The 12,155-nt window shown below is 50.6% G+C and overlaps 1 protein-coding gene across 13 annotated transcripts in view; it reads right to left on the reverse strand.

The window, feature by feature from the left end:
* Positions 1-11,393, reverse strand: part of LOC109285231 (butyrophilin subfamily 1 member A1-like) — a 70,493-nt gene extending 59,100 nt beyond the window's left edge. For 2 of the 13 annotated variants that reach the window (XM_059715041.1, XM_059715040.1), the window contains exons 1-4: positions 10,928-11,099; positions 7,577-7,707; positions 5,117-5,259; positions 1,925-2,040 (exon numbers count right to left, since the gene is read on the reverse strand). In XM_059715041.1, the coding sequence (XP_059571024.1) occupies positions 1,925-2,040; positions 5,117-5,214 (214 nt within the window). In that variant the 5' untranslated portion in view covers positions 5,215-5,259; positions 7,577-7,707; positions 10,928-11,099. The other 11 variants (XM_059715038.1, XM_059715039.1, XM_059715037.1 and 8 more) reach the window with 9 other exon arrangements.
* Between the last annotated feature and the right edge of the window lie 762 nt (positions 11,394-12,155).

Raw genomic sequence — 12,155 nt, forward strand, 5'->3', positions numbered from 1 at the left:
CATTTATCGGCGTTGAACACCATCAGATTCTCGTCCGCCCACTTGCTGAGCCTGTCCAGGTCAGCCTGGATCACCTGCCTGTCTTCTGGCGTGGATGCTTTGCCCCAAAGTTTGGTGTCATCGGCGAACTTGGCCAGTCCGCTTCTGACTCCAGTGTCCACATCGTTAATGAAGATGTTGAACAGTATGGGTCCAAGGACAGAGCCCTGGGGGACCCCACTGGTCACAGGACACCACGATGAGTGACTTCCATCAATTACTACCCTCTGGGTCCGACCCCGGAGCCAATTTTCCAGCCAGTGGATCGTGGGGGACCCAAGGCGACAATTGGCCAGTTTCTCCAAGAGACGATCATGGGACACCAGATCGAAGGCTTTTTTGAAGTCGAGATATATGACATCAATCTCATCTCCCTTGTCCAGGTGATAGGTCACCTGGTCGTAGAAGGAAATGAGATTGGTCAAGCAAGACCTACCCGCAACAAACCCGTGCTGGCTATCCCTTAAGATGTTGGCGTCGGCCAGTCCATTAAGGATGGCCTCCTTAATAAACTTTTCTAAGATCTTCCCCGGGATAAAAGTCAGGCTGATGGGCCTATAGTTAGCCGGATCCACTTTCCTCCCTTTCTTGAAGATAGGCACCACGTTGGCCTTCTTCCAGTCTTCGGGCACTACACCAGAGCGCCAAGAGTTTTCAAAGATCCGCGCTAGAGGCTGGGCTATGATGCTCGCCAGCTCCTTGAGTACCCTGGGGTGAAGATTGTCAGGGCCGGCTGACTTGAAGGTATCCAGCTTCTCAAGATGTTCCTTCACAAAGTCAGCATTAATGGAGGGCAGGGGATCACCCTCACCCGGACTTCCCGGCCCTGTAGCAGGCACAGGCGTCCCATGGGGCTGATGAAAGACCGACGTAAAGTACCTATTTAATAGGTTGGCTTTTTCCTGGGCGTCAGTTGTCAGTTGCCCCATCTGGTTCAGCAGGGGTCCAACGTTGCCCCTGCTTTTCCTCCGGCTCCCCACATATCTGAAAAAGGACTTTTTATTGTCCTTGATGCTCAAAGCTAGCTGGAGTTCAGTTGCAGCCTTGGCTTTCCTGGTCTGCTCCCTACAGGACCGGACCAGGAAACAGGGATTCTGGTTGAGTTAATGTGGTATTTCCTCAACAAAGGCCCTGGGACAGCTCTAAACCATGCTTTAATGCCATACAATCATATTCCATTCAAAGAGACACACTCTGCACCATCACAAAGACAACAGAAGAAAGTTCAGCAGGGAATGAAGGATATTTGACAGGCCATATTAACCTTCCCTGCAGTACAACTACATGCCTTAATGACACAACTCAGCAGCAACAGCAAATGTTCAGGGCTGACACAGATTTCTAGTACTGGTGTGGGTGAGTTCAACTGCACTGAAGCTGGGGGGTGCTATCTTTCATTCAGAGGAAGTGTAAAAGTGATAAAACCTCCCTTATGGGAACAAACCTAAACCATTTGGAGCCTTGCATAAAACAGAAGCACATGACAAGGTTGAGGGATAAGCTAAAAAAGTGGTTTAGGAAAGGGACTGAGACATGAGGATAAGAACCACAGATGTACCCAGTCGGTGAGAGATGTTAGAATAGTGGGATTGGAGTACAGTTAGCCCTGAAGGATTTAGTAATTGGAGCAACACAGGCATGTGCCAAATTTTTCAGGTGCTTCTAAGTACATCAATAGCATACAATGTAGAATGGTACCAGCTGCAGTTAAAAGCACTTTACTGTCCCATAAAACCATATGATTACTTATAAGAACACCTTAACCATTTATTATAAACATCTATTCACCATTTATCCCCTTTGGAAAGGATTTATGAATGAAAAGCTAACATCAAGTGTTCCCATACATTTCACAAGAAATTGCAGAAACAACAAAGACTCTTACCAGATTCAAGCTTGGGAATGTGAAAAGTTAGGAAGAAAATGATAAAGCCAAGCAGCAGAGACCTGGCTTGGGAGATACGGCAGAATGAGGAAATCTTTACCTTCATGATTTCTTCGCTGGAGGAAAGAAAGGGATAGAGAAAAAAAAATCAACTTACTGAATAGAATACTGTGACTAGTGCAAAATAAAATATATGTTAAAGCATGAAAGGGAAATAACACATGCACATATACTGAACTAAAAAGATAAATGCGCTTAGGGCTAAATAGACTTAGAGCAAAGTGCCCTAACCATCTGGCCATAAACTAAGTCAGTGGTACTCAACCAGCATGCCATGGCAACCTGGGGTGCCTTGAAATCCTTTCAAAGATGCCAGAGAGCATGGCGGGCCGGTAGGGGGCATTCCCTCTGCTGAGCCACCCACTTCACTGTGTCTGACCACTTACCAAGCTCTGAGTGCCTCATGTCTGGCCAACCCCGCTCCTAGAGCACACCCACAAGGCCGGAGTAACTGCTGCCATCACCCAGGGTCTGGATGTTGCTCAGGCCCTGTGCCCCCTGGGGTACACAGGCCTTATAGACCTTGAGGGTGCTTGACCCACTATGAGAACTTCGGGTGCTTCCTCTAGCCTGAAGCACAAAAAGTAGCCTCCCTTAGTCAGCCCAGCATTGGGAGCAGAAAGGCATGCCCACTCCCTCTCCCAGCAAGTATCACCAAGCTTGTTATAGTGGAAAGCTTTATTGGTTAAAGACGGTAGGCTTGGGGAAGGGTACAGGTTCGAGAAGTATCAAAGAATAACCCACAGCAAACAGTACAGCTAGGTAGCCTGTTGTTATGCTTCTACATTGCAGTAAGCTATCTTTCTAGAGAAGTTTCAGGTAAGTTACTCACAAGTATCATCCAGAGGCTGACTGAGCCTCCTTTGGAGGCAGGCAGTTCATTGCGTGTCAGTGAGTTTCAACATGTCTCTTCCCCGTCCCGCAAGATTGAGGGACACTTAAATAACTTTTCTGACCTCATCCCTTGGGCCAACCATGAACCACTATTCGCAGACCATGGCTGATGTTGGTTGGTCAGTTTAAAAAACGTCAGCACCCTCAGGTAAGAGTTTAGGGTTACACAGGACAAAAGATGAGCAAGTTCCCCATCCCACTCAGCAATGTGCATCCCTGTTATCATGGAGGCCAGGTGCCTCAAGTAGCCAGAGTGGCAGGGGTGGGGGTTTGGGCTGTAGCCCTACAGCAGTGAGACAGACAGGGAGGGTGGTTGACTCCTCCACAGGGTGTACCATACAGTGCTAGTGCTAGGAGGTGTGCAAACTTGATTCACAAGATAAACCCAGAGATTTTAAACAGAAATCCATTGTGTCAAAAACATTCTGACCTGCTCTGGGTTTTCTAAGTTCTTTGCAGCAGAAGAATTGCTCTATTAATTTTCTAAAGTCAGAAAATCAACAAAAGAAGAGCTAACATTTCTGGGAGGTGCCTTGAACCTGTTGAGGGTTGCCTTGAGTTTAGCAAGGCTGAGAATTGCTGGACTACGTACTGACCGCCCTGAGCCCTCTCCATCTCTCCTCTTGCTATGGACTCAATAGGAAAGCAGAAAGGGAAGAATAAGCCAAAGGGAGCACACCTCAGTGAGATGAATACTGTCTTTGAAGGGAAGGAAGTCCTGGGTTCCAGCCTCAGTTAGGGTACAAAATATTACAGCTTATGACCATTTAACTGAATATTAAATACAAGGTGCAGTTTCAAGACATAGGCTATGGAGAGTCCAGAGTATGCATGACCCATGATGTGGTGGTCCGAGCATTTTCCTTGGAAAATAGAAAACGCAGATTCAAACTCCCTGGGTTGATGGGGGTCCAGGAAGCCAGGGAACAGGAGGCACAGTTAAGCTACTTAGTGCTAGGCTACTAAACTGAAAGGTGGGAGGGTCCTCCTTCTCCACTTCATCTCCAGCAGGAATGCATGCAGGGAAATCCTATTTCACAACAGATGGAAACAAAATCCAAACTGTAGAAGTGCCAAAAACTGCCAATCACACTGAAAAGGAAAAAAAAAATCTAAAATTTTCCATGAAAATTTGATATTTCAGTATTTTTGTCCAAAACTGTGGAAAAGATCCTAATATTAAAGGTCTTATAGATGTTCCTAGATTCATAGATGTTTGGGTTGGAAGGGCAGATAATAAAGTCTGACACCCTGCCTTGGGCAGAAATGAGCAGCCAGGTGCATGTCTACCCTTCTCTTAAAGACCCCCAAGGTAGGGGAGAGCACCACCTCCCTTGGAAGCCCATTCCAGATTCTGGCAACTCTTACCATAAAGACGTTCTTCCTGACGTCTAACCTAAACCTGGTCTCCATCAGTTTGTGGCCGCTGTTCCTAGTTACTCCACGGGGTGCTCTGGTAAACAGAGCATCACCTATTCCTTGCTGCCCCCACACCCCCCCCAATGAATTTGTAGGCGGCCACAAGATCACTTCTCAGCCTTCTCTTGCGGAGGCTGAAGAAATCCAGGGCCCTCAATCTCTCCCCGTAGGGCTTTGCCTGCAAGCCCCTAACCATAAGAGTGGCCCTCCTCTGAACCCTCAAGGTTGTCCACATCCCTCTTGAAGTTTGGCACCCAAAACTGGACACAGGACTCCAACTGTGGCCTGACCAAAGCCGTGTGGAGAAATATGATCTCCCTGGACCTGTCTGTCATGCACCTGCTAATGCATGATAAAGTGTGGTTAGCTTTACTGATCACTTCGTCACATTGACTCCTCACGTTCATCTTGGTGCCAACAATGACTCCAAGATCCCTTTCTGCTGCTGTGCGGCTAAGAAAGTCCCCCCTCAGCCTGCAAGTGTGCTGGCGATTCTTTCGCCCTAGGTGCAGCACCTTGCACTTGTCCTTGTTGAACTGCATCCTGTTTTGTTCCACCCACTTTTTCAACCTGTCCAGATCCGCCTGGATTTGTTCCCTACCCTCTAGTGTGTGTTTTTACCCCATAATTTGGTATCATCTATGAGTTTGGAGAGAGTGCTTTCCACACCCTCATCCAAGTCACTGATGAAGACAATGAACAGCACAGGTCCAAGGACCGAGCCCTGTGGGACTCCACTGCCCACATCTTTCCAGGTCAATACCAACCCATCCACCAGCACTTGCTGTGTGCAGCCCCTTAAGCCAGTTTGCCACCCACCTGACCGTGCAATCATCTACATCACAGCCGCTCAGTTTCTGTGAGAACAGGATGAGATACCGTATCGAAGGTTTTCTTAAAATCCAAGCAGATGACATCTAGCTCAATTCCTCGATTTCTCATATTGTTTGTCAGGAACAAAACTGAAAGAAAAAAATGTAAACGAAAGATAAAAACATTTCTCAACTGCAATAACTGACTGCTTTTTAATTCGTTGAACAGCCCTAACTTAAAAGACCAGTGTTTGCCACACTGGCCATATCCAGATGAGCAGGGATGTGCAGTTTGTGGTGCCACAAACTTTTTTGTGACATGACAAACTGTATATGGTGAATGTTAAAACACGTGCCTTTACAGCATGGTGGCAAAATTTGTTAGTGGGAAAAAAAATCCAGTGGAGAGAAATACAGTGAAAAGCACGCAAAAAAGCATGCACCAGCAGAAGTGCTCTGGCTGCCATACAGTCCTTCGTGCTGCCTGAGTTGAGCCCCTGCTGCTCCAGCATGCCACCAGGTAATAGTGCTGACCGCAGCTGTCAGCTCTCCCTGGCCGAAGAGCTGGGAGGACCTGGGCAAGGGCAGTGTGCTGGAATGGGTACTGGGGCACAAAGTAGCAACACAAATTTGTGCCACTGCAACTGTCTGCTCCTGCTAGTCTGGACACAGCCTTTGTGTTTTGCTCTGTGGGTCAACATGTGAGAGTCTGAGGTAGGTAGAAGGTCTTCCTGGGAAAGACAACTTTGAGAGCCCAGAGACACGGGAGAAGGCAAACTTCTATTTCAAGATCTTACCTGGGAAAATAAAAGGGCATCAGATGAAATATATTATAGAAACATATAAAAACTGGAAGGCATGGAGTGCTCTAAAACAGAGGCGGGCAATTATTTCACGTGGAGGGCCACTTAACAAGGTTTGATGAGCAGCAGAGGGCCGTATGGGTAGCCCTGCCTTCTGGTCGCCATCTTTGGATCGGAAGTCCCACCCCAAGCCACTGACCTTTGCCACCTGAAGTCCATCCCCTTCCCCCCCTCCCCAAAATACTCCTTTTGGGAGTGGGGAGTTGCCCTCGTAAAACCAGAAAAAAAATTAATCAATCTAAAAAGTCAAGTACCTACTATAACACATTTTAATTTTATTACAAATTTCTCATGGTTTGTGTTCATGTACTGTATATAGAAATGACTGCATAATAACTCAAAATAAATGTAGTCTTTTATAGTGTGTGTGTGTGTGTGTGGGCATGCGTGCGTGTGTGGGGAGGGAGTGTGTGTATGGTGTGGGGGCATAGGGTATGCGACTCTGGAATACACTGTCCTATCCTGTAGTCAATGCACGCAAGACTGCTGTATAGGTGTGAGGCTTTTGAGGGGTGTGAGGGAGGGTGGTAGGGGTGTAGGGACTTCCCATGGTGCAGCAACAGGCAAGGGCACTCGGGGTGCTGGTGCCCAACTGGTGCTGGTGCAGTGCTGTACATCACAGCAAGGAATGCAGCCCCCGCCAGGCTGCCTGTATCTCCTGTTCTCCCTGCTCTCAAGGCATGGGAAGGAAGCCCCACGTGCTGGAGCCAGCTGCCTTCCCTGCCTCAGTCGGCTTCAGCACCTGGGGCTTCCCTCCCGTGCCTTGAGTGCAGGGAGCACTGGTGATACAGACAGCCTGGCAGGGGCTGCACTCCTCGCTCCAATGTGCAGTGCTGGCTAGAGCCAGGCACCGGCACTGAGCACAAATGCCCCCACCACTCCTGCCACCGCTGCCTGTCAGGGCTGCACACCATGGGGGAAGTGTGCAAGGGGTCCCAATGCTGCCCCCACATCTACACACTGCCCAGCCAAGCTGTCGCCACCCCCCTGGGCACGGGCTCCACGCTGCTGCCAGCCCCATGCCACGTTCCCACCCAGCTGCAGCCCCACCACCCACTTTCTTAGCTGCAGCCCGAAAGGACCTGGACACCAGGGCAGCCTGCCCCTGCCCCATATTGATGCAGGTGGGCCCTTCTGCCCACAAGGGTGGGAGCGAGGCATAATAGGGTATGTTCGGGGGGGGGGGGGGTGCGGCACAGACGCCTCACTCCCACCCTCGTGGGCAGAAGGGCTTAGTGGGGCACAATCCATTGGTGGGTACTGTGGGCCAGATGAAAATACCTGGTGGGCGAGATCTGGCCTGCCAGCCATATTTTGCCCATCCCTGCTCTAAATGATGGTAGTTCAGAGTGCACTGAAAAGAAATGTTAGGGAAATGTAAGGGGGAGCAGGAAAGTACCAGAATCCTACCAGAATCCCTGAAAAAATAAATATTAAAACCCTTTTCAAGACACACACACACAAAAAAAAGGGAAGTAAGAAAAGAGAAAACTGAGGTTTCAGAGATGAATAATCAAGCACTGACAGTTAACAATAAGTGGTAATTATGGTTTACGAAAGAATTTACATAGCATGTCTTTTAAACCGATATAAAAACTAGCTACCTTTTCATTTAACTATTTTCCGGTTTCCTCAATAAATGCCGTCAACCAAAAGCTCTTATTTCACATGGTTTGACAAGTTGTAGTTTTAATTGTCAGGGATCTATACATATTTGTTTCTCTTCCATTCATTTCTAAAAAAGAAAAGGGGGAAAAAATGGAAAGATGAGACTTTAAGTACTTTGATCTTGTCACAACCCAAGGGTGTGATTTTGTGTGCGTGCACTTCGGCACTGCTAAATTATTTCCCGCCATGAGGAGCTTTCTTTGCAGGGTGCATTTCTCAGTTGCAAAGAGAAAACCCTGGTGCAAAGGAGTTCCCGCCACCCGCATGCAAATTTGTGTCCCATTATTGACCAGTTCTAAATTATTCCCACGTGGCAGCTAGCGATTGGCTTGCTAGCCGTATAAGAGGCTGAAGCGGTTTCCGCCCAAGTTGGAGGACTCCACAACCATCTCGTGGAGGAGGAGGACTTCACGTCTCATGAAGAACTCTAAGTGCTGCGGAGCCTAACGGGCCCAGTGTGTGCCTTAAGAAGGCTATAGGGGTCTGATCAACCTCTAGCCTCTCCCCGTCGCCGAGCGTGATCCCTCGACGAACCCCTTCCCTGTGCGCTTGTTCCACGAAGCCTAACAAGTTTCGTGTGTGTATCCAGAGCTCTTCTCCGAGTTATTTTCTCTGGTTGATTCGACGGGCTCACGGTTTTAGAGCTTTCAGCCGGATTGGGCTAGAGTTCGCGAGGTTAGAACTCTTGTCCACTCTTCTTTCCTATCTGTAACTGCAACTCAAGCAAGTTTTCCTGCCTGCACCGCGACCATCTACGGTGTAAGTAAAATAATCTTTAATCAACCATTATGTGTCCGTGCCTAATTCTAGTCCGCCGGCCTGCATTCCCCGACCCGCGTGCCAGGGCTGCTGGCCACAGCCCGCTGCACACCCCCGAAGGCCTCAGACCGCTCCCGGCCTGCACAGATCTCATTTAAGCTGTGATGACATGGGCAAAAGGGTACTGACCTGTTTCTGGACAAACATAGAAAAAATACCATTTTTCACCATTTCTCAGAAGCTTTCTTATGAAATCTCTCCAACAGATGTTCAAACAGCAAGGAAGGACATGGTTCAAATCTATTACATGGTTTCTCAGCAGCTAGGCCATTATTCTTTCCTAAATATCTGACCATTAATCACCGCTGCATACCACCTTCCCACCTGGTATTTTTTGGACAATGGAAAGCAGTGACTTCCCTGCAGGTTCTGGTCTTAACTCAGCACTTCCACATGTACTTATTCAGCAAGATGGAAGCAGTTATCTAACCCCGCTGTTTTAACAGTGCAAAAAATCTATCATGTTTATGTTTAACTGATTCCAACGATCATAAGAAAGTAGGGTTAGAAGATCAAAAGGCTTGGAAAAAGTCTAGTAAGTGTGCAATGAAAGCTTTTGAGGAAAGAAGAGGCCAACATACAGAGGAAAGAAGAAACTTTAGGAAGAACCTGCACCACATTTAGGACCACTAGATGCAAACCTCACATGCAATACATGTGGAAGGGACTGTCATTCAAGAATTGGGCTCTACAGCCACACACAGATGTTCAATGAACTGATGCCTGATTCAGGGCATATCTATTGTCTCATGAAACAGAGAGATGCCTATACTATTACAGCTGGAAGGGACCTCATGAGTTTATCTAGTCCAGTCTCCTACTCAAGTGGGAGCATCCTTGACTAAACCATCCCAGCCAAACATCTGTCCAACCTGCTCTGGAAAGTTTCCAAAGCAGGAGGCTCCACAGCTCCTCTAGCTCAGTGCCTGGCCCAATGCTAGCTCGCTCTCACAGTCAGAAAGTTCCTCTTCATCTCCAGCTTGAACTTCCTTTGCTACAGCTCCTGGCCATTGCTCCATTCCTGTCCCCTACGGCTACAGAGAATACGGTTTCTCTCTGTCCTCTCTATCATCGCCCTGCAGGTATTCGAAGACATACCCAATCCCCTGTTCCCAGACTAAACCACCCTAGTTCTTGCAGCCTTTCCTTTTTCTTCCTTCTCCAGCCCCTAAACCAGTGGTCTTCACTCTTTTTATGCTGCAGATCACTTTTGTAAGTAAAGGGCACCCCAGGGTCTACAGCACCTCTGCCCCAAGCCACCCGGGCTGACCCCACTGACCTAGCCCGGCCCAGGCGGCAGGGGGCATGGCTCAGCCCAGCCACGTGCACCCTGCCGCTTCTTCTGGAGCCTCTGGCAGACTGAGATCTACTGTAAGAGGCTCCACGATCAAGATTGACTGGTTGGTGACTGCTGCCCTATACAGTCGTGTTGCTCTCAGTTTTTCTTTCTGTTTTGTCCACATCTTTTTTGAAATGTGGGGCCCAAAACTGGACACAGTGCTCCAGGGGAGGCCTCGCCAGTGCCCAACAGAGCTGAAGAACCATGTCACTAGATTTCTAAGTGACGCTCCTCTTACTACAGCACAGGATGTGGTTTGGCCCTTTTTTGCAGCAAGAGCACACTGCTGATTCATATTCAGCTCATGGGCCATTGCAGGTATGTCATATTCACCTGGTCCCGTGGGCCATGTAAGCCTCCCTGACCCAGTCTGCAGACTGAACCAGGACTGACCCTGTGGTGCTGGGACCAGCCTGCAGCTTGCACACTCCAGCCCCTGGGACCAGCATGGGGTACACATTGCCCACGACACACAGGCTGGAGCCAGCGCTGCAGGTGGCACAGGGACGCTGGGGCACCACATGCAGCTAGCACTCTACACCCCCCCGCGTCACATGCAGCACCAGGTCCAACCCATGAGCTGCAAGCACTGCGTGCCCCAAGCCAGCCCCAAGGACCACTCACACATGGCATGGAGCTCACCTGGGGCACGCGGTCCATGATCCAGATCCAGCCGGGCCCTGAACAACGCGCACACCCTGCGCCAGCCCTCTGTGCTGCGCACGACCGGTCCAGCCTGCACCAGCCCCAGGGTTTGCTGTGCAAGTGGCCCCCGGGCGCAGCAAAGTGTCCTGAACCCGGGGCTGCATGCAGTGCCCTGGCACGACCCCCCGCCCCACGTGTAGCACCTGCAGCCAAGGCCAGCGCATTGAGTCGATCCAGTCACCGCGGGCCACATCAAACAGGTCTGTGGGCCATATCCGGCCAGCAGGCCACGTTTGACACGCCACGACCCCAAACTCCTTCCCTGCCGCACAGCGGCTCATCCCCCAGCCTGGAACTGGCCCTGCAGCTTTACTGTGCTGAGTACAGTCAGTACACGTACTGAGTCGGTTGCATGCGAGACATCCCACCGCCCCAGGGACCGCGCCTGCCGTCTCCTGCAGCCCGCCCCCCGCCCCCACCTCACCCCGCACCGGCGCTTGCTGCCCCGCGCCTGGGGACGGAGGCCGAGCTGCCGCGCCGGGGCCAGGGCAGCGCCGGGAGAAGCGGCAGGGGCGGCTCGGGCGGGGCGGGGCGGGTGCTGGGTCTGCGCCTCCCCCGGCCCCAGCCCTGGTTCCCGCCCGGCGAAACGGCACCCCCCCACGACCTGCGGAGACAAGCGGCAGAACCCCATGCACCGCTGCGGCACACGATTGGCCGCCCGCGCTGCCAGTCTGCGGAATGACCCAATGCCTAGCAGAGTTCCGCATGTTAGCCCCACCCCCGGCTCCTCTCCCGTTGCGCCAGATGGCTGCGCGTGCGCGGAGCGTGCCAGGCCTCAGCGCGGCTGTGCTGTGGTTTTCACCACCTCCCTCAACGCGTTCCTGTTCTGTCTCGCTGTCCGCCTCCCTCAGCAGCAGCCTGGACGCGTGCTTGAGCTGGTGGGTGCTGGGCCGGAGGGGCTGCAGGGACGGGGCACATCTACCTCTAAGAGACACTGACTGCGCAGTCGCTCATCAGTCACTGCTGCGCAGTAGCGCTGCGTTGCAGGGAGCGTGACACAGGGCTGCTGCGCAGTCCGCGTCGCTGAAGCGCATCCGGCGACACTATCGCACGGTAACGCCACTCATTGTGAGAGGGACCTCGGGTGGAAACGGCAAACGTAAAGTAAAAGAGGAGGCACCTGTCGCCTATGGGGAGTGTCTCTTCCTGCACATAAACACGAGTTAATTGCAAAAGAAATATTTACCGTGCTAATTAATCAAGGGTAGACATTTCACACGGTTACACACCGGACAACTAGGAGCCTGCTTAAACCCATTGTGAGTATCCTAGGATAAGCTGGAAGTGATAACCTCATTATTTCCTTTCAGATGGCCTAGCCCTGAGCTCATATCCTCTTGCACGATGCCGTTAGCATCAGTATTTTGTATTTTGCCTTTTGTGAGTCAGCCGCAGCTTAGCATGAGTCCCGCAGGCACCAACACGCTCTCCGGGGAATGAACCTTGCAAGAGATTCCTGTTGGTTTTCCTGTTTCTTTCCCCAGCTCTCTCACTGGTCAGCTTGTCTGAAGAAAATTGCCCCCAAATTTTTTCTCTATCTTCTTATTCCCCTTCACGTGGAAGAGTTGCCGGTGCCTCTTGTTCAGCTCGAAGCCCAGCATCTTTTGGAGGTGCCACAGGAAGTAGTGCCTGAGCAGGCACGGAGGAGATGG

This window comes from Alligator mississippiensis, chromosome 11 (assembly GCF_030867095.1).
Source record: "Alligator mississippiensis isolate rAllMis1 chromosome 11, rAllMis1, whole genome shotgun sequence".
In the NCBI taxonomy this organism is placed as follows: Eukaryota; Metazoa; Chordata; order Crocodylia; family Alligatoridae; genus Alligator; species Alligator mississippiensis.